The following is a 27713-nucleotide window of genomic DNA, read 5'->3' on the forward strand; positions in this document are numbered from 1 at the left end:
CAGCCAAGATCTAGTGAGGTCGCACTTGGTACATCTGCTTCCCTTGACATTGAGACCGAATGTGGAACACATACCTATGTCCAACTATGTCTGTACAGCATTATTAAGCCCACTCCACAGTATTACAATTGAATTTTTACAAATATCCTAAAGAGAACTCCTTGCTCCTTCCTACTGAGGTATGAGCAGAAAACATCACTTTTATTGTTTCTGTAGTATGCACCAGAATGTTTCCCATACTTGAGGAAGCAGGATAGTGTTATAAATAGTCCATTTGATTTTAGGGACAGACAGTCATGGATATTCTTATGGGTATCTCCACCTGCCAGCTGGATAAACTTGGGCAATTAGTTTAACACTTTGAAACCAGAGTTCTTCATCCACAAAATGGGAATAATATGTAGGAGATTTAAGTTAATAATATCAAAAGGTATCCTTATGGAAGGAAGTGGCCTGGAAAGTCTTAACAGGAGACATCAATGCTGACTGAAGACTGATCAAGAGCAATTTCAGGAAAAATGAAGGACTTGAGCTTTGACAAACTGGGTGAGAGGCCATTTTTGAACCACATCTGTAGTTTCAGCACCCTTTTAGGCCCTGGAGCAACCTTCGTTTCTTTGGGAGAATTGATCGACGTCTAATTTAGATAAGATTAACGTCCAGGGCACTTGGAGTTTCCCTCTGAAGGGGTTGGAGTGTACAGTTACATATGGTCTCTTCCCAGTCTTTGACACTACTGATGATCTGGGCGGAAAAGTGCTACCGAGACGTGAAGGAAGACAGCAGCCGCACCTCATAGATCCATGTTCTCAACAATGGCTTCCAAATCTTGGTTTTTTGAATCAGTACGTCTGGATGAGGACCCACACTTTGAGAACCAAGCACACAGCACTTCTCAAACTTTAAATGCATTGTAATTGTGTTAAAATGCAAATTTTGATTCAATAATTCTTGGATACAGCCTGAGATTCTGCCTTTCCAACAAGCTCCAGACGATGGTGATGCCATTCACACTTTGAGCAGCAAGGTTTGGTTCACTGATTGGTAAGGTTTAGGAAGAATCAGTATAGCACGTGAGCTTGCTAGAACTATCCCAGGTTATTGAACTTGCTTTCAAATTGTTAAATTGAAATTGTTTTCAATGATGAAGCATACTGGAATAATCTGAAGAGTTAAAAAATACTTGTCTTCAATTCCAGGCATTTTTATTTAATTATTATGAGAGTAGTCTGGACAGCAACATTTTCAAGCTTTTTAGAAGGTTTTAATATGCAGCAAAGTCTGTGAACCATTCAGCTAAATGACTCCTGGAGAGTTGGTTTTTTCCTTCAATTTTTAAAGTTTGCATTCCAAATTTGTATTATTATAACTTTGAGTCAAAGTTATACAATAAGATATTGATTTTTAAAGTACAGTGCAAATCATTGCTGTTCTTTTATGGAATGTTTCACGCTATTTTATTATAAAAGGAGGCCCTCAAGTGGGAGATGACAAATCAATGGCTCAAGTACCCCCTCCTGTGTTCGCTGCAGACATCACTAAATTCTCACAACATTCATTGTTGCCTGGCTTCAATTGTCTCCTTAAGACATTGTTTCGGGCAGTTACAACCAAATGATTGAGTTTTCACATATGCCTGCCATATGCATGCTTTATTTTCATTAATAGCAACATATTGATGGCCAACTGCGTCCTAGTTACTGGGTTACAAAAATGAATCTGATACAATTCCTGCCTGCTAGCTGTTCCCAGAGCATAAAAGGTTTTACATCTTAATGTAAAACAAAAAGTGTCACTGGTACTACCAAGTGATTAGAAGAATCACCAGATTTCAGAGATCTAACAGATCCTCAAAAGCCATAGTAATCAACAAGTTTGGGTTTAACCCAATTCTTGAAGAATGGGAACAAAATAAATAAATTAAGATTAGGACAGTTGTATTTCAGTTAAGGAGGCACAAAATTAGGAAGTGGAGAAAGCTCCCACCATGTTAGGGAAAAATTAACCCACTAGCTTGCATGAAGCAAAGAGATTATTTGGAAGTATCATGGGGTCGTATTTTAGAGTGTCTTAACTGACACTTAGGGGAGTGTAGGCTTTATATTGTAGGAAATGGGGAACCAATGCAAGTTATTGAGCAGTGACTGAAATTCTATACTTTAGAAAAATTTTCTGACTGGAGATTATAGTAGACATGGGTTGAATGAGAGATTTTGAAGTAGAGAATAGTAAGGACAAAATCATTTTATTTTTCAAGTCCTTTTTTATCCCTTAATTTCCAAAAAAAATATTTCCACATTATGTTTATTTCTATAGATCCACTTAATATTTTTGGAATTAGGCAGTCATATTTTCTTATTTAGGTATTAATGATAACAAAGTACAAAGCTTTGTTTGAGCGTATCTAAATCAACTCAAATAAGTGTGCTTCTATTGCCTGTGTGTAATTTTATCTAAGAAATACTAAAGATTTCGTACCTTTTGAGTAGAATGGTTCTACTTGGCTAAAAAATTACTTGTCAGGTTTTCACATTTTCTTATTATAGTCTGTTTTTCCCACTTTCTTCACAACTACTTGAGTTATTATCATTAGAATTTTATTTTATATCTTAAGAGCAATAATATTTTATAGCTTCGTAGCCCCCAGAATCTAGGTTCACAGCTTAACTTTTTCACTAGCTGACTTTATAACCCTCGGAAAACAATATCTCTGAGTCCCAGTTTCCTGGTCTGTAAAGACGGATACATAGTACACATGTGGTTACTTTTATCTATTTTAGACTTTAACTACCATGATGGCAGGTACCATCTCTGTCTTTTCTACCACTGTGTTACAAGCGCCTGGCACAATGTCTGGAATATATGTGATGAATTAATGAATAAACCTAATAGGCCATAGTATTGATTTTGGCAACATAGTGTTTGATGAAAGGTTTATAGAGGATGCAAATCTAAAAGCTTCAAAACATGCAAAGATTTCTTGGAAGATGTTTCTGCCCATTGATCTTATGGACCATCACCTGTGCTGTTCACTGAATTCTTCAGACGGGCTCCGAGACAAGTCTGTGTGAGACAAAGGGCTCCGGAGAATGAGTAATGACAGGCATTTGCTTTCATTATCGATAGTGATGTGCCTCATTTTTCATCTTAATGGAAAAAAGAATCACGTTGAATTGACTTGTTAATTATGCAAATTTTTGAACATTTTTGAACTATGGTAGGAAAGGTTATATTATATTATCAGGATTAAAAGCCAATGACAGGACTTCTACCAGAACTAAGGCAAACATTTCTACTACCGTTTATCAAAGAAAGAGATCACAATGCTGCTCATTTTTATTATGCTGAAAACCCACAGTGTATACCGTCAGCCAATGCTTAGAAGAAAAATTTAAGTCTCTGAAGTCCCAAACCACTAGTCAGCTCGGTAAGTCAATAAATTCAGTGGGAAAATAAATCAGTCAGTTGGACTATTTGGCCAGTTGTTTATAAAATAAGGCATCATACTTAAAGCAGTGAACCAATATAGCTTGAAGTATGTTGATGTTTACATTCTTAACAGTGTTTTATTTTAACTACGTAGTTGTTTTGCTTACAGGAGCTTCAATAATAGAAGATGAAATACGTTCTTTTTTTTCTTCCATAACATTTTAAGAAATTTAAGTTGAAATATGGAATAATGATCACCCAACCATGTTCCTCCTACTATGAAAACTCCAGATGTGGAGATATGAAAACAACAATGGGAACAAAACCACTGGCAACACTGATAGTGATGCATTGTATCCTTTATGGTTTAAAAAGTGGTTTGTTTTTATTATCTCATTGATCTTCATAACAATCCAGTGAAACATTCAGAGCCAAGAAATGTTCAAAGTGGTTAACTCATTTATGCCTAGTGTTCCATTATTGGAACACTAAGCATGTGGGAGTTATTTATATCCTACTGCTCAAAGTCATTGCCAAGGTCTGATTGCAGAAATTCAAAAAATTGCAACCTCATTAAATTATTTGGAGTCACCAAGACCACAAAACTGTTAAATTTTAGAACTAGGGCTCCTGACCCACAGCTATGTCCTCTACATAGCTATGTTCAGTCCTCATCTGAGTCTTGTTCCCTTGACTTAAAAGCTAAAAGAATAGGGCAAGTTACATCTTTCCTTTAATTTCTGTAAGAGATGCTGTTTTAGAGAGTTAAATTCAGTAACAACAATTGTTTAGGCTTTATTTTGAAATGCAATCTGGATGCAAAACAAAAACAAATACATATTTTATACTCTAAGAATCCCTAGTTTTCAGGGAAACTCAGACAAACATATAAATATGAATAAGCACTGTGATAAGTGCTGTGTATGGAATGCTGTGGAATTAGGGTAAAGGAATGAATAATTAATTTGCCTGGGTGAACATTCCATTGTACCATAATTTAACCACTTTTGTATTGGAAGATTTAAGAGCTCACTATTTTGCTGGATAGTCAATAATAGAATTTTCCTATTGAGAATGGGGAGGGCGAATAATTGACTTAAGTAAATTATAAATAACAGAAGTAAATATTGATTTCATAACTAAGGAAAAACCAATTGAGTGGCCTGCAGATATTATAAATATCGTAATTACAGATGTTATTGTGAGAGACTGTAGGATTTATTGTAAGAGAAAATAACCTGGTACTAACTTAACTTATAATTTAAGATTTTGTAGGATATGATCGTATTCACACTCTGATAAAATATCTTGATGGAGAACATTTTGAGATGTTGGAAACGATACTGAATTTTCAATGAAATCTAACGTTGAAAATGCACAGATCATAAACCCAAATATCTCCATTCTCTCTCAGAATGTTTCCCTTGGGTTTGTAATGGGTCATAGGCTGCATCTTTTTTATTGGCCATTTGACAAAATAGACCTAGAATTTCTAAAGACGACTGTACCCTTTTCTACCTTTCTTCGTTACAGGCAATAACGAGTCTGTCCTTAGAAGTTGCTCGGAAAGATGCTGGATTTACGAGTTCCAGAGACAATTTGTAATGAGCCTTTTTTCTCCTTCCTTCCCTCCTTTCTCCCTCCCTCTCTCCCTCTCTCCCTCTCTTCCTCTTCTTCTCTTTCCTTGCAACTTATTGGTTGTCACATTGTCTTCCTATGTGTTTTGGATTGTGACCTTTTTCTTACTGGAATAATATGGTGTGGATAATGCACAGGTAGAAATTAAGCTGAGTGAAACATAACACTTTTACAACGTACACTTTTTGGTCCGATATCATTGGACAGGATGTTTATCTTTTATTTTATTTTGTTGAGACAGAGTCTTGCCCTGTTACCCAGGCAGGAGTGGAGTGGTGCAGTCATGGCTTACTGCAACCTTGACTTCCCGGGTGCAGGCAACCCTCCGACCTCAGCCTTCCAAGTAGCTGGGACCACAGGCACACACACACATACCTGACTACATTTTTTTATTTTTATTTTTGTTTTTACAGAGATGGAGTCTCCCTGTGTTTCTCAGGCTAGTCTCAAACTCCTGGGCTCAAGTGATCCTCCTGCCTTAGCCTCCCAAAGTGCTGAGATTACAGGCATGAGCCACCACGCCTTGCTGACAAGGTGTTTAATATCTCAATTGTAACAGATTCCCCAAACTCTTTCCTTCCTCTTAACTCCCTCCAACCTTGCATCACTCTACACACATGTACTCCTATCCTCACCCGGCCCATGCATCCCATGATTCTGCCATTTCAGACTTTGTACCATGTAGGTTTTTTGGCTTTCCTTTAGTCTATGTGTAATACATATTATCTTCAATTTTTTCTTACATGCTAAATTATAAAAATGTGTCCTAGAAAAGTTATGAATAAACATGAGCAAGGAGAAACTACTCGTCATTCATTTATTTATTCAGCAAATATTGAATAACAGTGTCTAAAACCAAGATATCATGCTAGGCATTAGGGTTCATAATAAAAGTTTCTGGTGCCTTCAACTTGCCCTTAAAATAGTGGAAACCTCAGAAAGAGTCACAAATAAGAGTCTTTTCACTAGAGACCACATCTGTTATGTTCTTTTTTTTTTTTTTTTTTAGCTTCAGCGTGATATTTGGCATACAGTAAGTGCTCAATAAATTTTTATGGTAAGAATAAATGACTTCTAAGTTAGGTTTTTACAAGTGCTGTATGCGAGCTCAACTTACTAAGGCCAAGGTCCTACCCCAAAGGTTAGGATGGTACTTTTCATTTTCTCAATTATTTTTCACTTTGTACCCCTCAGAGAAGTTAGGATTTTTATATACTGTTAAATGACTTTAAGTACTTTGACTACTTCAAGTAGTCAAATACTGAGTTTATAATAAAATGGCATTTTGCATATCAAGATGCCTAGCAGGATGCCTGAAAAAAAGTAGACATTCAATGAATATTATCTCTTTAGTTTTTCTTTTCTCATTTGTTACTTTCTCTCATCTTCTCCTTCCACTGAAATTTCAGCCTGAGAATGACTTAGGTTTTGTAGGTCCTGAAGCTTATGTGGGATTCTCCCTCAAAAAAATAAATATAATTAAATGAAAATTAGATGCAAAATTGAGTATTTACAGTGAGAAAATAAACCACAAAAGTTTAAATTTTGAAAAGCTGGGAACTATCAAAGATGATAAAACTCAGGAAAATAATACAGTATTTTAATTAATTGCCTGATAGCAGCAAGTCTATGCATTTCCTTCCCATTATTGTGGATATATGATTTTTGAATGTCTTTCCATATGACAACAATTTTTTATTATACATTTCTTGTAGAGATAAATATAGAGATAATTCAATCTTTCATGTAGCATGATTAATCAAAGTGATCCTTTAATATTTTATAACTTGGAAGTGTTTATTTTAGGTTCACAGCTCATTATCTGATGATTAGTGATGTTGAGTATCTTTTCATATATCTGTTGGCCATTTGTATGTTGTTCTGGAGAGATGTCGTTCAAGCCCTGTGTCCATTTTTTAATTGGCTTATTTGTTTTATTTTGTTTTTGCTATTGAGTCATAGGAATTTCTTATGTACTCTGGATATTGAACCCCTACCAGATATACAATTTGCAAATATTTTCTCCCATTCCATAGGTTGCCTTTGCATTCTGTTGATTGTTTCCTTGGCTCTGCAGAAACTTTTTAGTTTGATGTAATCCCACTTGTCTATTTTTTTGCTTTAATTTGCCTGTGCTTTCAATGTCATATCCAAGAAATAAATCTTTGCCAAGGCCAATGTCAACTTTTTCCCCTATGTTTTTTTTTTTTCTATGGGTTTTACAGTTTTAGGTCTCACATTTAATTATTTAGTCAATTTTGAGCAAATTTTGTGTATGGTATAATATAAGGACCCAATTTCATTCCTTCATATGTGAATACCCAGTTTTCTCAACACCATTTGTTGAAGAGACTATACTTCCCCTTCATTACCTTTTCCAATACCTTTTTTTCCATGAGGTTTTATGATTGAGCTTGGTTTATGGAAGCCAAGAGTACCAGCTCCATTATTTCAGTTTTTAAAATACAAGAGTCAACTTTACAAAAAGATTTAGAACAAGATACCCCTTTTGGAAAGGACAAGTTTAAGAAGGTCTTTGAATGTCAGATTAAATACTTGGACTCTATTTTGTATATAATTGTAGTATTTAGTCCACAAATGTTTACTGGGATTGCTAATATACACAGAATATATACTACCCTGCGTATTCTCTCTCTCGTTCTCTTTCTGTGTCTCTCTGTGTCCTCCTTTCCTCGTATTATACAAGTGTAGTTTCGATGTGAGTTTTGTTTTGGAGAGCTTACAATCTAGTTGTGGTTGGGAGAGGAAACAGATTTTTTAGAGGAATAAAACTATAAATTGTGATAAATATAGTCTGGATCCAGGAATAGGGCAGCTAAGAAGTGAAAGAAAGCACTTGGCATTTGGTGTGTCATTTCAAGTATGTCAGGGATTTCAGTGTGAAGATGTAGGGAGAGTGACATTCCAAGCAGAGGGAACTAAGTTAGCAAAAAGATGGAGTTTAGAAGGTAGGAGGAGGAAGAGCAAATTACTAGAAGCACTCAGTATTGAAGTGAAAGTGCCATGTAGCACAAATGTATGTTGTAGATTAACCTTGAATATCAGGCTGAGATGCTTTAAGTTTCTAATTTCATTTTTATCTTAAAAAGAACTTTCATTGTAACAAGGAAACCTACATTCCTGGAAAGAATGTGTTTTTATCATAACCCATATAATAGCATTTATTTAATAAAGCTATGTACTTGTAACTGGGCTAGACATTACAGCAACTACCCTCAAGAATCTTGCATTGTAGGGATAGAGACAGAGATATAAACAAAGAACTCTAAAACCATGTTCTAAATACCATTACCAAAATATACACAAGAAATAAGCCATCTGGAAAAGGGAAGTATTATTTCTGAAGGGCTTTGGGCAAGACTTATGGGGGAGTTCAACAAGGTAGGCCTTAAATGATGAAAAGAGTTGGCCAAATTTAGAAGTGGGAAGATAAGCTTTCCAAAAAGAGATAGAGGACAAAAGAGGACAAACTCCAGCCTAGTTAAAGATTGAGGGGGAACTTAGGAAATGGCAAAAAGCTCTGTGAAGCCGGTTACAGCAGATGGAAAGGGTGACAGGTGATAAGCTGGAAATGTGGGTTGGAGCCAGGTTGTAAAGGACACTGGAGACAGGGAGGAAAGGAATCACTGCAGGTTGTAAGCAGGAAAATGGCATAAGAGGATGCAAGGGACTTAAAGAGTGGGTGGAGTCAAGTAGCCCAGTTACTATGAGTTAGGACAGTGGCTTTGAGGAGTAGTGAAAGGAGTAGCAAAGGGCTCCTGTGAGCTGGAGCCAGAAGATAATTAATGGATAAGAGTAAGTCATTTGCCGCCTTTTGGGATTTTTAGGAGGCAGATGAGGACGTTTCCAGAGATACCGTGTTTAGCTTTTACCAATAAAGTCGCATTTCAAATCATTTACTGATTTTTAAAAATGGGCTTGGTATGTCTCACAAAGCAAACCAGCTAAAAGCCATTATCATCTTGTGGTTCATATAAAACTTTCAAACAGGTTTCTTGTTTTTGTCCCTGCCTAGCGTTATCAGTTTGCTGTCATTCTTCATGTAGGAAAAATTTTATAGTTGCTTTTCCTTCTATGGTGAGCTACGTAAACCAGTGTTCCTAGCATTTATCCTGGAAAGTCTTTTCTCCTTCTCACAGTAATTGTCAGTGAACTTAATATTTTCCAGTATTTGCTTTTATTTAAAATGAAGTACCTTGCATCTAGTTCATATCTTGCATATGAATTCTGCTTTCATTAGCATCTCTATCAGTTAGGATTAGAGTTGGCTCTGCATTGCACAGAGTAAAATAACAAGGACTTATTTTCTCCCATAAAAGCCAGACCTGGGTAATTGAATGTTGGACTTGTGCCACTGCTCCACAAAGCTCTCAGGGACCCAACTCCTTCCAGCTCACCTGCCAACACCCGCTGGGGAGTAGTCCTTGTTTTTGTGGTTTCAGATGATCCAGCTACCATATCTCCATTCAAACAGCAATAGGCAAAGGTTGAGAAGGGGTGCAAAGGACACCTATAAGTTGTCTGTAAGGAAGGATTCCTCAAGCCTGTAATGATGTGATGACTCACATCTCATTGACTAGTAGTGAGTTCATAGGACCTACATCCTACATCTGGTTGCAGGATATGTAAGAAGATGTAGCTGAATAATCTGTTTATTTGCAAGAAGGTAAGAACAGATATTAGAGGAAATTAAAAGAACAAAAAGGGGAGGCCGAGACAGGTGGATCACAAGATCAGGAGTTTCAGACCAGCCTGGCCAACACAGTGAAACCCCATCTCTACAAAAAATACAAAATTAGCTGGGTGTGGTGGTGGGTGCCTGTAATACCAGCTACTCGGGAGGCTGAGGCAGGAGAATCACTTGCACTCCAGCTGAGTGACAGAGCTAGACTCTGTCAAAAAAAAAAAAAAAAAAGAAAGAAAGAACAAAAAGATGAAATATGATGTTTCGAACAGGTAGCCCCATTAGAGAGCCTGAAAGCCTTTGTTTAGATGCATTTTCCCCTGGGTTAACTCTAAATCTTTTTGTACTTCTAAAAATTAAGATAATCATTCTGTCCTAAATTCTTCACAGCATTTATGGTTGAGGATCAAATATAATTAATGAACATATCAGCACTTTGAAAATTGTTACACAAATATAAAGTATTATATTTTAAAGCATTAAAACAATCTGCTGAATATAAACTAAAAAGTATTACTGAGGCAATATGTCAGTTTTTACAGTAGCCTTATGGTAACTTTACCTGACAAACAGAAGAATTAGGTGTTCATGACAAATAGCTCTTCGAGAGGACATGTCTCTGTGAATCACTTTCAGAAACATGACAATGCATTTGGTTCTATCAACTCTGTGCAATAAGGATTATCATGTGCATTTTACAGATAGGAAAACTAAGGCAGAGAAGTTAAATGAATAGCTCAAAGCCATGTAACTTAGTGGAGGGTTTAGAAACTGTGTGTCTGCAAATCTCATACTCATAATCTGTGTTTTTACTCTAGTTTTCATATGGCACACATCTTGTTGCCCATTTGGTAAAGTCTAGATATCTAAGATTAGAGCGACAGGCTCGCAGTTATTTATCCTTATTTTATTTACATGGTGTTCTTTCTCATTTCCCCCCAATATAAATCAGATCCTCCAATCTGCCAGTCCCTTTCTGCATACACACATTACTCTGCAAAACCACCTAACTTCCTGCCTCACTAAAATGTTTTCTGTTCTTGGCTTTCTCAACTTCTGCTGCTTCTTTAAGTGTCAACTCAGGTTCCATTTTCTGTGTAAGGCATTCCATGAATACTTCAGGCCACACAGAGCTTCCATTTTCCTGAACTTCTGTAATATAGAGAAAAAATATATATAGAGAGTGCATATATTATATTTAATTATAGAAGTAAATTATACACTGTATCATATTATTCCATATGTCTTAGCTTTTTCTCCCCAACTAGACTTTGTCTAGTTCTTGTGTTTCTTAAGTTGTTTCAGTAACACAAGGACACTGGTAAGAATATAGCAAGAAATAAAACCAGTTCAAATCTAAATTGAGCCAACAATTAATCTATGAGAAACTACTTATAGTTTCTTATCTAGTCTCAGTTTTCATGACAAATGTGGAAATGGGTTCAAAGAGGCAAAAAGACTGATCCAATGTCAACAGCTAAGAATGGAATCCTGTTCTACCAAACCTGTGGTCTAAGGCTTGATCCTCTACACCTGTCCATTGAACATTGACTGAAAGCCAAATACTGTGAGAGTGTGTGTCTGCGAGTGTGTGTGTTTAGCTTACTATTTTAGGTTGAGAGAAGCCCAGGAAAATAGAGGCATCCCTGAATAACAGTAGCCCTCGGGTTAATTTATGTGTATCTTGTATTAAAAACGAAGAAGACGAGAACCGAGAGGAATTTTATCAATAGAAAAGGTGGATGAGAACTTCTAATGAAGCCAGGATACTGAAATGAACTGCAGAGATATTTTCGTATGCACACAACCATGAGATACTTAATTCATATCCATGTTGCCATCTACAGAACCTAAGTGTATGATTGCTTTTCTTCCATATGCAATGTGAATTGTTTCGGGGTGGGGGCAATGTTTTCTGTTTATGCTCATTTTGTGATCTCAAAAGTAACTGAAGTTCTCCCAAGGACACAAATACATTGTTGGAAGAAAAATAGAAGGTTCTCTTAGGTATGTTTTTTTCTGATCTATAAATTCCATCTCCAAGTGGACATATAGACTATTGAGTACTTTGAGTGATGAGCAACTCGAATATGTAAAGACTGCAAGCATGTTCCCATTTCATCTTAGGATGTTGAATTACTTTTGTCAAATTAATTCTTAATGGTTTTGGGTATATGTGTGTGTGTGTATATATATGTGTATATATGTGTATATATGTGTGTATATACACATACATATATACACATACATGAATTTTTCCCACCTGGATATAAATATATAAAATATATCCTTTATAGCTTAAGCTATCTGTCAATCATCTATCCATCTGTTTATCTTTCTTTATTTACATGTAAAAAATTGAGATATCAAGAAAAAAGTTTTATCTGAATGTTACCACCAATAGGTCAGTAATTTTTGCATTCTTCTTCTGTGTTCAATATAACGTTTGGAACAACAAGGAAAAGACTAAAAACAAGAAGCTTTGGACTGTTGTAAAGATAATATTTTGTTATTTCTTATGACTACAGATACATTTTCTCCTGTTGAGAATTTTTCGGTTCATATTATTTGTTTGTTAGAAAAAATTACCTTATATTACCCTGTTTGAGGGTAATTTTAAGGATCAGGAATCCTGAAATCTCAGATCCGGGCCTTTAGAGACCTTCTAATCCAACCCCTTTGTACAGAGTTTATGTAACTTACCTGAAGTTACATAGGTAATTAATGCTGGCACAGGGTCAAGAAGTCAATTTCCCTCATTTTTAGACCTCTCTTTATTTCTTTCTCTCTCCAGTTTTCTACCAAGTTCAATTAATAGGTTTTAATTCTCAAAAGAATTATTATAAGAAAAAAGATTATTTATTCAAAAGGTCACTGATCCCTTCCTCCTTTCTTTTTCTCCCCCCAGCTCTCTTCAATCTAATTCCCGTGGGCCTGCGTGTAGTGGCCATCCAAGGAGTGAAGGCTAGCCTCTATGTGGCCATGAATGGTGAAGGCTATCTCTACAGTTCTGTAAGTACATTGTAGTGTGTGTTTGTGTGTATGTGTGTGAACTACCACTGAGAGGTAATGGAGTAACCATCATGTTAGGCAAGAAAATTGGAAGTTGAAGTCATTTTATATTTTGTGATCCCGTTTTTCAGGATTATTTTGAGGTTTTGTAATTTAGAGTGTTAAGGACCATGTCTTGTTGAATGACTATATTGCAGTTACTCTCCATGCAATATAAATTCCTTGTGTCTAGCTTCCATTTCTGCAGAATATTCTCCCTTTGGAATTTTACCTTTCTGTCTAATTCAAAAAGCAAGACATTTTTCTTTTCTCTTGTTATCTCTCCTTTAAGCATAGAGGACGGCTCAGGAAGGAAAATTCTTCAATTTGTCTGGAAATAGTCTCTGTCCTACCATGGAGAAAAAAACTTTCATAATGGATTGTGGCTTTGTTTGTATTTAGTAGGTCTATGTTTTATCTACTGTGTCAGAGTCTCAGAATAACTTTAACTTAAAGGCAGTATGAATTTATGGAAAGAGCTCTTGATTATGAGAAAGGATATTTGAGTTTTATTTGCATTTCATGTACTATCTTGATATCCCTTTGGGCAAATTATCTTCCTCTGCTGGCTTAATTTTGGACCTTTCAAATGAGCATGTTGGACACCATGTTGTATCATGTCTTCTTTCACATCTCAAACTGGCAAAATTAGGTAGCATCAGTGGCTACGTTATCAGCACTGACATATTTTAAAGTTACGAACACAATTCTGCTGCTTCTCTCACTCTCAGGATAATAATTTATGTGTTGAGGCCGGACGCGGTGGCTCACGCCTGTAATCCCAGCACTTTGGGAGGCCGAGGCGGGCGGATCACGAGGTCAGGAGATTGAGACCATCCTGGCTAACACAGTGAAACCCCCTCTCTGCTAAAAATACAAAAAAATTAGCCGGGCGTGGTGGCGGGCGCCTGTAGTCCCAGCTACTCGGGAGGCTGAGGCAGGAGAATGGCGTGAACCCGGAAGGCAGAGCTTGCAGTGAGCCAAGATCGTGCTACTGCACTCCAGCCTGGGCGACAGAGCAAGACTCCATCTCAAAATAATAATAATAATAATAATAATAATAATAACAATAATAATAATTTGTGTGTTGAGAGAATGTGGCTGCACTGAATGGTGTGTGTGTGTGTGTGTGTGTGTGTGTGTGTGTATTTCCTGTAAGAGAGTTGGCTATTTGTAGTTCATGAAAAAAATTCATTGAAAATCATGGTTACAGATTTCCACCCTTACTTTCTATGATCTCAGTAAATAGCACAAGGTTATTTTGGAAGTTCTCATATGTCTGCTGGATTCTAAATTCGTTATTGACTAGTTTTCATTAGGCTCTTCCAATGTTCAATTAAACAAATCTCTGGTATATTGGAGCTCAGAAATTGATACCCTCAAATACGGTGTTTTTACATGCTGTACACAAGCAGCCGCCTCAGAGTCTCGCTGAACTCCCTCTGCCTCCTGTGGCTCAATCCTGTGTCTCCCAAAGCACAGGATGAAGGTGTTCTCTGGAGTGCCCTTATCTGCCTAAGCTCGGACCTGCCAAAGAAGAAAACAATTACCTTTGGTCTCTTCCCAGAGTTTTCATTAACTGAACTCATATCACAGGAAGGAAGACTGAAGTTCATCAATACACCTAGGCAGCGTTTTGTCACAAACCACGGTCTGCTCTGCAGATCCAAAAGACTTCGTCCCAGCTCATTGTATGTTCTTTAAGTTCATTGAACTCCCCCCAGAATCATTTGCTATCGCTATAAAATCGTCCACACCTCCCCATCTCCCTTTCCTCTAAAAAGAAGGGTATTGGCCAGGCGCGGTAGCTCACGCCTGTATTCCCAGCATTTTGGGAGGCCGAGGTGGGCGGATCACGAGATCAGGAGATCGAGACCATCCTGGCTAACTTGGTGAAACCCTGTCTCTACTAAAAATACAAAAAATTAGTCAGGCATGGTGACGGGTGCCTATAGTCCCAGGTACTCGGGAGGCTGAGGCAAGAGAATGGTGTGAACCCGGGAGGCAGAGGTTGCAGTGAGCCAAGATCGCGCCACTGCACTCCAGCCTGGGTGACAGAGCCAGACTCCATATATAAAAATAAAAAATAAATAAATAAATATAAAGAAGGGTATATAACCATGTATACCACATTTCACATGGTGGGGTGATCACCCTGTGATTCTCCCCAGTGCACGTTAATAAATTTGTATTTCTTTTTCCTGTTAATCAGCCTTTTGTCCATCGATTTTCACTTAATCTACAGAGGGTGAAGGGAAAATTTTCCTTTGGCTCCAACAGGTACATCATACTTGCTTATTAGTAATACATCTGTCATTTGTATTACAATTATTGAAGTTAATATTTTACTCCTGAAAATATTCAGATCAAAATATACACTTAACATGCTATATGTGTACATACACATTTTTTCAAAGTTTCTGCTCAAAATAACACTTAAATACATTTTCAGTCAAAATAATGGGCTCTCTTAGTGTATCACAGCTCTGACAATTCTTAATGTCCAGTTATTGTGAGTCCATTTTAAATGTAAGAATTAAAATAAGAAAAAAGACAAGATGATGTTATTTTGAATATTTCTAGTTAGTCTTACTTTAAAGATTTAATCAGTCATTAAATAAGCAGCTAAATGTAGACTGTATTATGTGTATTTAAAAGGTCATAATTCAGGTTATAATTCCACAGCAGCTGTAGAGTTCAGTTTATTAGACTAGAGTTGATCCCCAAAGGTCCATAACAAAGAAAAACACAGAAAGTTTGCCAACAGTATTGTAAGCAGGAGACAATTGTATAAGGGAAGGAGGGAGTTTGGAGGGATTGCTGGGTTGTGGTTTCATCCTCTGAAGCTTTTCAGAGATGCATTCCTTCCCTCTTTCTGGCTTAGATCTGAGGTTAAGAGGGGGTGGGATCTTGAGCCACAAGAGGCAGTTTCTTTTGTGATGGAGTTTACCTTTGTAAACCTAGTGGGGTATCTAGATTTTCGGTTCTTCTCTCCACTTAAATCAAACTTGCCTCATACTTACAATCACAATGCTTTCCCCTGGTGAGTTAAAAATCATCCGTTAACTTTGACTTTCCTGAGGTGTTTCTGGTATGCATTAAGGCTAGAATTTCTTTGAAAAGCAATTTTCTATGTCGTGGGCAACACTGTAGTTGGGCAACCAATAAGGGTCATAACTGCAGTTTATTGAGAGAGAGGAGAGGGCTGAGGCAAACTAAGAGAACCTAGATAAGCTCATTTAGAACCCAAAAGATTCACAAGTAGTATCATTTTTCTAGTGTCATTTACGTCATTTACCTGGCTTCTATTTATTTTTAAGCTAGGAATTAATTCCCTTGTTACTTTTGATTTCTATTTCTTCACCAGGAAGCAGGAGGAGAGAGTGTCAAAGATGGAGTGACTGTTAGGTCTAAAGCACAGAGCTGTAGTTTTAAAAGTTGCTCTGAAATTTTGTGTTTTAATAGGTGAGTTTAATCCATATGTATTTGATGAGATTATTGACGTATCTGGATATGTTTTTACCATAGTAGTTTGTATTTTTCTAAATTTCCTTTTGCTTCTCTTTTCTTCTTAAAAAACATTCTGTTGTTTTATTCACATGATTTTATTTTATTAAATTCTTCTGCAAGTTTGTAACCCTAGACTATATTTTTATTCCTTTAGTGGTTAGTCTTATTTTTAAAAATCATGTATAAATAACGACATACTTTGCTCAATATTTTTGAGTGTTTCTGTCTTCCTTTCCAACAGCTTATGGACGTTATGGTGTTTTCTTGCTAGTAAAGACCACAGCCTTTCTTGCTGCCGGTTTGATTAGTTGCACTTTAAAATAAAATCATATGCACAATTAGTTATTTTATAACTATTAAATTAATGAATGTTTTGAATAATTTGTATGCGTAGAATTTTTGTTTGTGTGTGTATATCAAATTTGGTCTCTGATTTCACTTTTCTTCTAAACTAAACCTTTGATTGTTTTGTGTGTGAGGGTGTGTGGATGGTGAACTTGCTTTTGGTATCCATGAAAATGTCTTCCTTTCACTTTCATTCTTGAATTGCAGTTCAGGTAGTTATAAAATTCTGACTAGACCAATATTTTTCTCAGCATTTGGAAAATAATATTACATTGGTTTCTGGTATCTATTGTTCATTAGGAGAAGTTGCCATCAGTTTAATATTCTTTCCTTTGTAGGTAATCTCTACAGAAACTTTTTTCTGTCCTGAAAAACTAAAATTCTGTATACCAATTGAACAACACCTCTCTTTCCTCTCTTCCCCCAGCCCCTAGCAAACACCATTTTTTACTTACAGTTACAAAGAGTTTGACTACTTTAGATATCTCATATAGGTGGAATAATGCAGTATTTGTGCTTTTTGTAACTGGCTTATTTCACTTAGCATAATGTTCTCAACATTCATCTATGTTGTAGAATATGACAGGATTTCTTTCTTTTTAATGTTTAAAATATTTTAATGTATGTTATGTACATTCCACATTCTGTTTATCTATTCATCTATTGATGGACATTTAAGTTACTTTGACCTCTTGGATATGAGATTACTGCTGCAAGGAACATGGATGTACAAATACCTTGTCAAGATCTTGCTGGATTATATGGTAACTCTGTTTGTTTTGTTTTGAGAAAACACCATACTGTTTTCCCTATCAGCAGCATCATTTTACATTCCCACCAACAGTGCACCAAAGTTCCAATTTCTTCACATCCTTGCTAAGACTTGATACTTTTTGTTTCTTTTGATAGTAGCCATCCTAACAGGTGTGAGATGATATCTCATTTTGTTTTGATTTGCATTTCTTTAATAACTAGTAGTAATGAGCATCTTTTAACATACCTGTTAGTCATTTATAAATCCTCTTTGGAGACCTGTCTATTCAATTCCTTTGCCTACTTTTTAATTGAGTTGTTTTGTGTTGTTGTTATTGAGTTGTAGGAGTTCTTTATAGATTCTGACTATTAAGCCCTTACCAGATATATGATTTGCAAATATTTTCTCCCATTCTGAATGCTACCTTCTCACTCTGTTCGTTGTTTCTGTTGACACGTAGAAGTTTTAAAGTTGCATGTAGTCCTATTTGTCTATTGTTGCTTTTGCTGCTTATTCTTTTGGTGTCATATCCAAGATGTAGTTGCCAAATCCAATGTCATGAAGGATTTTTCTATGTTTTATTCTAGAAGGTTTTTTGTTTGTTTGTTGTTTTTGTTTTATTTTTTGTTTTTTGAGATAGAGTCTTGCTTTGTTGCCAGGCTGGAGTGCAGTGGGTGATCTCAGCTCACTGCAGCCTCCACCTCGTGGGTTCAAGTGATTCTCCTGCCTCAGTCTACTCTTATGCATAGATTTGTAATCCATTTTGAATTAATGTTACATGCGGTATAAGGTAAGGGTCCCATTTCATTCTTTTGCATGTGGATATGCAGTTTTTCCAACACCACCTGTTGAGAGGCTAACCCTTCTCCATTGTGTAATCTTGTTGAAGATGATTTGACCACACATTAGAGGGTTTATTTCTGGGCTCTCTATTGTGTTCCATTGGTGTTTGTGTCTCTTTGTGCCAGTACCATACTGTTCGATTACCATAGTTTTTTACTATGTTTTGAAGTCAGAAAGTGTGAGACCTACAGCTTTATTTATTTTTCTTAAGATCGTTTTGGCTATTTGAGGTTCCTTGAGATTTTATATAAATTTTGGAATGGAGTTTTCTATTAACGCAAAAAATGACATTGAGATTTTGATAGGAATTGTATTGAATATATAGATTGTTTCCTGTAGTATGGACATTTGAAGAATATTAGGTTTTCTGATTTATAAACATGGGATTTCTTTTGACAATGTTTAGTAGTTTTCAGTATACATGTTTTTCAACTCCTTGATTAAATTTAAACTCACAGTGCCTTTTAGAAAGGAAGACCAAGATAATTTTAATGGTATTAAATAACTTTAAAAAATTGAGTAAATAAAAATTTCTATAAGGCATCTCTTTCTCAAACAAAAGAAGGTTAAGCATGTTGGAAACTTATGTTTCTGAAACACCTTCTTGGATAGTTCAGGAAATACCATTCTGTGTTACAATCTGTTGAAACAGATTTTTCTACAAATTTTACCTTATACATAGACAGTGCCTTTTAAAAATTTTGCTGTTTAACCAGTTTTGATTTAAAATGTAATATCCTTTAATGTTTTATTCTTTTTGAGTTTTAAAAGTTTTTGAGGCCGGGCACGGTGGCTCATGCCTGTAATCCCAGCACTTTGGGAGGCCGAGGCAGGCGGATCACAAGGTCAGGAGATCGAGACCATAGTGAAACCCCGTCTCTACTAAAAATAGAAAAAATTAGCCGGGCGTGGTGGCGGGCACCTGTAGTCCCAGCTACTTGGGAGGCTGAGGCAGGAGAATAGAGTGAACCCGGGAGGCGGAGCTTGCAGTGAGCTGAGATTGCGCCACTGCACTCCAGCCTGGGCGACAGAGCGAGACTCCGTCTCAAAAAAAAAAAAAAAAAAAAAAAGTTTTTGAAAAAAACTTGTAAGACCACCGACATTTTCTCAAATGTTCACAGTGCTTAAAGGCATTTCGGTTGGGAGTGAGGAAGGAGTTGTATATTTTCGTTTTATACAGAAAAGATAAAAACCAAGTAAGTCCTCGACTATCCTCTGTAAATTTACTCACATCTTTTTATATTTGAGTTGCTTGAACTGAAAGTTGTTTAAATAAAACAAATATAGATAAACATCATTTGGTATGACATTAGTTATAAAGCTAGATTTTCAAATTGTAGTTAGAACACTAGTGATATAATATTTTAGGTAACTTGATAGAATGGTATGTGTGATAAAATATGTAAAGAATAAAAACAATATTTACTAAAGTGCTATCACTGATACTGTTATGTTTGCCTTTTTCTCTTCTGTACCTGTGTAACTCATAATTTTCCTTAAAGCTCAGCTCAAATCTTACCTGATATGTCGCCTGTCTCCATTGTCCATCCTCTGTGAGAATTAGATGCTACTTCTGCTGTGATATCGGAGCACTTGACTTTTATTTTGCTGGTGGGCACGAATTACATTGTATTCATCTTTGCTATCTGGGCCGTCTGGGCCACGTATTTTTCCCAACCACAGCATTAAACACATTCCCTGGGAAAGGAAGATTCTCAATAAAGACTTGTTGAATTTTAAAGAATTGCCTATTTCAAGTATAGATGGAACAAATTCCATACAATTGTTGCACAATTAGCTATGATTACATTGATCAAAGTTTAATTGGTAGTCTTACAAACCACTGCACAAATGCTGGTTTGACCTCAAAGCAGTCTCAGCAAACCTGAAGTTTGTTTGATACATATTGATTGAAACTCTACCACATCTCAGGCACCAGACTGCGTACTGAGCATATAAAGGTGGATGAAATAGATACAGTTCTTATTTTGTTATGGTTTGCTCTTATAATCATAATTAGTTAGCTGTTGTAAGGGGTTTAGGCCAACTACAAAGTTAGAGGGCATAGTCCTCAAGACTGCCCTCACTCTGGCACCAACTGCAAGTTTGTGGCCTCACAGAATCACCTTTGGAGTGATAACTTTCCGGAAGAACTCACAGGACTCACTGAAAACCATGGTTCTACTCATGGTTACAGTTTATTGTCAGGAGAGGCACAGATTAAAATCCGTCAGGGGAAGAAATACTTAAGGCAGGATTCAGTAGAAGTACCAAATGCTGAGCTTCTATTGTCATCTTCCTAGAGTCAGGACATGTTACTCTTCGAGTACCAACATGTGATAATACACATGGAGTGTCACCAACAGGAAGCTCACCTGAGCCTCTATGTCAAGAGATGTCATTGGCCCCTGTTATGTAGGCAGGATTCATTCATTGCCCAAGTGCTTGGTCCCAGCCTCTGACTCCACAGATATTGTGTGACCCAAAGCCCCTACCCTAAATCATAGTGTTATTCTCTATTTAGCCCAAGGCTCTCAGGCAAACACAAATTACCTTCCAGAAACCAACGGCAATGACTGCACCTCTTTTGGGGCAAGTTCTTTATGTGTCCAATATTCAAGTGAAGTGAGGGCCAAACTCCATAAATATGTACCCGTGGCTCTGTCTCCAACCCACCCCCTCACTCTTCTAACTACATCTATTTTCTTACCCCAGCTCAGAAGAAGAAAATGATGAAGGAAAAGAAATGTATGGGTGTAATATCTGGCATATCAGCACTTGGGAAATGAAAATATAACTTACTGCTTTGTATAACTTTGGAGCCTTGACATTTGCATCTAGGAAAATGGCGCTTAAAAATAATGCGGTTTGAACTTGGGCAACAGGTGAGAATCTGTCTCTACAAAAATTTTCGAAATTCGCTGGAGATGGTAGCATGCACCTGTGTTCCCGGCTACAAGGGAGGCTGAGGTGGGAGGATTGCTTCAGCTTAGGATATCAAAGCTGCAGTAAGCCATGTTTGTGCCATTGAACTCCAGTCTGGGCAATAGAGCAAAACCCTGCCTCAAAAAAAAGCAATTTGTATAATTTGAAAAGTGGCTAGAACGTACACCTAGGCAAAACATTGGACCTTTTTTAATGAATAGTTTGATGTGCTTAGCACACATATCACTGGCATTTTAGTGGTTAATATTGGTTAAAATGTTTTTAAAAGGTTTATTTTTTCTAACTACAGCTGTGATTTGTTTACTTTTTATAAACTTAGACTATTTGTTGCCCAAATCTGAATTAGGTAGTTTATGAACTAAATGAGAATTTTTTTAACTGACGGATAAACTAAAGTCGAATTATACGAACACAGTTTTTTATTTGAACAGGGCCTTAACCTGTACCAATTGTATTTGAAGCTGAATTAGTGATAAAGATGCTTATTTTAGTCAGTCTATATTCTAATAAATAAGTAATATTATAAGTTATTATCGGAGTAGCTGTAACCATGAAAGTAATAGTAACAATATTAATGGCTGTACTAGTGCAAATAATACACTGTACTTTAAGTTTTTGTTGTTTCTTAAGGACTTTTAGATTTGTATTTAATATCACAGCAACTCTGTGAGGAGGGATGGAAAAGAACTAGTAGATATTGATGAAGAGCTGAGGCTTAGTGAGGTGCTTGACTTAAATAAGCCCATTCTGGTAAGTAATGGAACTAGAGTTGAAATCTAGGTCTTAACTTCAAAAACCATGAGCTTTTCATAATACCATACTGCTCTTGGCCTTATGTGTAATGAAACCTTTCCATTGGAATGTGTCTCATATTTTCCCATGTGCTTTCACATAAACTGTCACATTTGAGCCTTGCAATAACTCTGATATTTTGCTGAGTGACCAAAGGTACGCCTGGGAAACAGAGACATTAAGTGACTAGAATGAGGTCACTCAGCATAGTGAGGTAGGTTAAGAAAAAGCAGCTTCTAGTTTAATATTCATTTCTTTAATCGATAGTGCTTCTCCTATTTGCTGTTGCAATTAAGGATGTGCCATACTATAGTGTTTCAACATAATATAAAAAGTATAATTTTTTGAGAACCAGGGCAGCCTATCACCTTGTTTGTGATGGCTTTATTACAGCGATAACACCAATAACAAAAATCGAAGAGACTGCTTGATTGATGCATGTCCTTTGCGCCATTTAGAATTTCTCCTTTAATGTGTTGCCTCAGTGTGAGCAGACAATGTCAAGACTGTGAGATGATGATACTGATTTTATATTGAAAAGCTGCATCAGGAGTTACTGAGAAACATGAGTTGGGGGTGGTGACTTCTGAGGAAGCAGAATGAAAGGGCCACTATTGATAACTCTGAGGAGAAGACTATTTGATGTCCACAAGGTAGGTGATAGGAGAAAGTAGTTGTTATTCCCTCCTCTAATTTCTTTTACTTCCCCACCATTATAGATATCCAAATTTCTCTCATCATTTAGGACCCAGGTAATATTTTCCCAATTTCTACAGCCCCAAATAACTTCCACATTTTATCCGTTGATGGGACATTTATCTCTGTATTTCCTTTCTTTTATTAGAATTTATTCTTAATGCTTTTTGTATCCTATCAGATGCAAATTCATTGGGGTTAGGGATCATATCTAATATAGATTAATATCTCTCATAGCACTGAAAACTGTAATTCCAATGTTCAGACATCTGCCGAAGTCTTGTTGAATCAGTTGATAGAGGCATCATACAGTTTAATTTTGGCAATAATTCACTGGCTCTCTGGACTTAATGGGATTTATAATAAATGTCCTGAGTATGAGCCTACACACTTTCCAGTTCAGCGACTCGTTCGCTTTTGAGTAGTCTGTTTCTATTCTACTGAAGTGTGTAAAATTTACTAGAGGAATCTTACTGTTCGTGCCCCTTCTCTACTGAGGTTGGTATGGTGCTGTAGTTTTAAGAGCTGATAGTGCCATGGTGGTCTTTCTGTACTAAATACTGTGGTAAGGGAGAGGTAAAGGTTAGGCATGATACCTTCCTGGGAAGCCTCCTGGTTTTTACAGTTAATCTCTCACTGAAAGAATTCTGTTCCATCCTAAAAAGATACACAGACTTTTAAAAACAAGCATATCTGGAATAGAGGTACAAAGCAGTTACCCATTCTGGAATTTGAGTTTCCTTATCAAGTTACTTTCTCATGGAAAGTTCTGAAAGCTGAGGCATATTCACAGCTCTTTCTTGGGACAGCAAGTGAGTGGTGTCTCAGAAAAGTGAAAGACGAGAGAGAGAGAGAGAGAGAGAGAGAGAGAGAGAGAGAGAGAGAGAGAAACAGGAACCTTAACTATTAATGTCAAATGAATCATAGTTTGAAGTTAATGATGCCTAAATAGAGAAAAGTCAAAGGCCAAATCATAGAGGCTTGTTCAACAAGTAGATTGTTAGATATTCAGTTTAGATCATTTACATAATTTTTTCTTCTCATATACTCGTGATTTGCTTGACCTTTGTAACATTCCTTTTTTAAAAAAAATTGGGGGCATAGCACCTAGAAAAGGATTATCCATTTTGCCTATTTCTTTTTTCACCCCATATATATTTATTAAATGAACTGGAATTTTTTCCAGTTAAAGAAAGAAAGAAAATACAGAATTCTGTCAACCCACGCACCTGGCAATTACTGCTTGCAAACATGTGACATGGGCTATTTTTTGTTGGGATTACATTGTCTTTCTTCAGAATCAACAGATTATTAGTTATACTTTCAGTAAGGATTGAGTAACAGTAAGCATCCATTTTTAACTTATAATGTATTCATAGTAAATAGTGTTGGTTTTCTTCTAAGAGTTTATAATTTATGGAAAATGTTAATACTTTAGCTCCAGGGCTAAGCTTAATTGGAAAATTAGCATATATGTTTCTAGTAACATTTTTCATTAGAAAATAAAAGCAAGGCTCAGCTTTTGAGAGCAGCACTAATGAGGACCTTTGGTTAAATTATTTGAATATGATGCCAGATTTCATATTTTTCTTTTCCATCTTGTCATTATCCACATTAGGCCAAAAAGTAGTCATATTTCCAAAGTTTCTAAATTGTATTTTTTTAGTCATCAGTGAATCAGGGAATATTAAGTAGTAATTTAAAATATAAGCTTTAGAAATAAAACTGTGTTTGAATCATGGCCCTATAACTTACTTCCTTTGTGAAAAAATTGGAAAGATTTTTAACTTTCTAGATTGTTTTCTTACATGTAAAACAGGGCCCCTAATAGTGAGAATATGGGCTTCATAGAATTATGTAAGGATGAAATGGAAAGATGCATGTAAAGCCCTACTGCAGTGTATACTGTGCACTCAACACTCAGTGTTAGCCATAAGCAGTAACAGTAGTAGCAGTAGATATATTTTAAAAAGATGCTCGGTGTACCCTCAGGCAGCTCCTTAGCATCAATCCATAAAGTTTCTGTAGGATTAATCTCACTGCTAGTTTTAGTGCTGGTTCCTGCTTTGCCTAATCTAATATCTTTAGTCACTCTGGTCTTGGGGGGTTGCTTGAAGAGTATTTCTCATCTAGTTAGGGCAAATTAGCTTCAGGCTCAAGACTTTATCTGTTGAAGGAGAGTTGCCTTTTACTATTATTATTTTTAATTTTAAGTTTTGTGGGTACGTGGTAGGTATATACATTGATGGGGTACATGAGATATTTTATTTAATTTATTTGTTTATTTGTTTTATTTTTTTGAGACAGAGTCTTGCACTGTCGCCCAGGCTGGAGTGCAGTGGCATGATCTTGGCTCACTGCAACTTCTGCCTCCCAGGTTCAAGCAATTCTCCAGCCTCAGCCTCTGAAGTAGCAGGGACTACAGGTGCACACCACCATGCCTACCTAATTTTTTGCATTTTAGTAGAGATGGTGTTTCACTATGATGCCCAGACTGGTCTCAGTCTCCTGAGCTGAGGCAATCTGCCTGCCTCAGCCTCCCAAAGTGCTAGGATTACAGGCATGAGCCACCATGGCCTGCCACATGAGATATTTTAGTACAGGCATATAATGATAAATAATCACATCAGAGTAAATGAAGTATCCATTACAAACACTTATCCTTTCTTTGTGTTCCAAACAATTCAATTATACTCTTTTAGGTAATTAAAAATGTACATTAGCTTATTGTTCACTGTGTTGTGCTATCAAACATTTGGTCTTAAACATTCTATCTGACTATATTTTTGTACCCATCAACCATCCCTACTCCCCACATCCCCCTTTCCTGGCCTCTGGTAAGCATCATTCTACTCTCTATCTCCGTGTGTGTAATTGCTTTAATTTTTAACTCCCACGAATGAGAACATATGACTCTTGTCTTTCTGTGCCTGTTTTGTTTCACTTAGCATAATATCTTCCAGTTCTATCAACATTGTTGCAAATGACAGGATCTCATTCTTTTTTGTGGCTGAATAATATTCCACTGGGTTTATATACCATATTTTCTTTATCTATTCATCTGTTGATGGATAGGTTGTTTCCAAATCTTGGCTATTGTGAATAGTGATGTGGTAAACATAGGAGTACAAATATCTCTTTGATATACCTATTTCCTTTCTTTTGGATATACCTAACTGTGGGATTGCTGGATCATATGGTCATTCTATTTTAGTTTTTTGAGGAACCTCCGTACTGTTTTCCATAGTTGTACTAATTCACATTCCTATCAACAGTGTTGAAGTTTTCCCTTTCTTCACATCCTCGTCAGCCTTTGAAGTTGCCTGTCATTTGGATAAAAGCCATTTTAACTAGAATGACATGATATCCCATCATAGCTTTGATTTGCGTTTCTCTGATGATCGGTGATGATGAGCACCTTTTATATACCTGTCTGCCATTTGTAAGTCTTCTTTTGAGAAATGCCTCTTCAGATCTTTTGCCAGATTTCAGTAGTTTCATACTTTGAGGTCTTAGATTTAAGTCTTCAATCTATTTTGATTTTATTTTTGTCCATGACAAGAAATAGAGGTCTAGTTTCATTTTTCTGCATGTGGATATCCAGTTTTCCAAGCACCATTTATCAAAGAGACTCCTTTCCCCAATGTATGTTCTTGGAAACTTTGTCAAAAATGAGTTCTCTGTAGAGGTATGAATTTATTTCTGGGTTCTCTATTCTGTTCATACAGTGGTCTGCATATCTGTTTTTATGCCACTACCATGTTGTTTTGGTTACTATATCTCTACAGTATAATTTGAAGTCAGGTAATGTGATTCTCTCAGTTTTTAAATTTTTTGCTCAGGATAGCTTTTGCTATTCTCGTGTGTGTTTGTGTGTTGTGTGTGTGTGTGTGTGTGTGGTTTCATGTAAGTTTTAGGAATTTTTTTCTATTTCTGTAAAGAATGTCATTAGTATTATGATAAAGATTGCATTGAATCTGTAGATTGCTTTGGGTAGTATGGACATTTTAACAATATTGATTCCTCCAATTCATGAACATGGAATCTTTTCCCATTTTTTTTGTGTCCTCTTCAATGTACTGAATCAATATTTTATAGTTTTTTTTGTTGTTGTTGTTTTTGTAGAGCTCTTTCCCTTCTTTGGTTTAGGTAATTCCTAGGTATTAAATTTTATTTGTTGCTACTGTAAATTGATTTTTAAAATTGCTTTTTCAGATTGTTCACTGTTGGCTATATAGAGAATGCCACTGATTTTTGTATGTTGATTTTTGTATCCTGAAACTTCACTGAATTTGTTTATCAGTTCCAAGAGTTGGCTTTTTTTTTTCTTTGAGTCTTTAAGTTTTTCAAATATGCAATCATATCATCTGCAAACAAAGATGATTTTACTTCTTCCATTCCAATTTGGATGCTCTTTCCTTCTTTCTCTTGTCTGATTGTTCTAGCTTGGACTTCCAGGATTATGTTGAATAACAGGAGTGAAAGTGGGCATCCTTGTCTTGTTCCCTAATCTTAGAGGAAAGACTTTCTGCTTTTCCTTGTTCAGTATGATGCCAGCTGTGGGTCTGCGATGTATGGCTTTTATTTTGTTAAGGTACGATCCTTCTATACCCATCATGTTTAGGGTTTTTATCATGAAAGGATGTTGAATTTTATCAAGTGATTTTTCAGCATCAATTGCAAAGATTATATGATTTCTGTTCTTCATTCTGCTGATATGATATATCATATTGGTTGATTTACTAATGTTGAACCATTCTTGCATACCTGGGATAAATTCCATTTGCTTATGATGAATAATTTTTTTTTAATGTGCTGTGGAATTTGGTTTGCTAGTATTTCGTGTATTTTTGCATCAGTATTCAACAGAGGTACTAGCCTATAATTTTTGTTTGTTTGTTTCTTTCTTTCTTTTTTTGAATGTCTTTATCTGGTTTTGGTGTCAGGGTAGTACTGACCTCACACAATGAATATTCCCTCCTCTTCTATTTTTTGAAATAGTTA

General features: G+C 36.2%; 1 protein-coding gene across 4 annotated transcripts in view; it reads left to right on the top strand.

Annotated features, from left to right (window-relative positions):
* The window catches only part of FGF12 (fibroblast growth factor 12), a 588596-nt gene that overhangs the window by 391458 nt on the left and 169425 nt on the right, over positions 1 to 27713 (top strand). For all 4 annotated transcript variants that reach the window (XM_005545394.4, XM_045385234.2, XM_005545393.4 and 1 more), the window contains one exon: positions 12681 to 12784. In XM_005545394.4, coding sequence (XP_005545451.1) covers positions 12681 to 12784 — 104 coding nt within the window. The remainder of the gene's footprint in view (positions 1 to 12680; positions 12785 to 27713) is intronic.

Source organism: Macaca fascicularis, chromosome 2 (assembly GCF_037993035.2).
Source record: "Macaca fascicularis isolate 582-1 chromosome 2, T2T-MFA8v1.1".
Classification (NCBI taxonomy): Eukaryota; Metazoa; Chordata; class Mammalia; order Primates; family Cercopithecidae; genus Macaca; species Macaca fascicularis.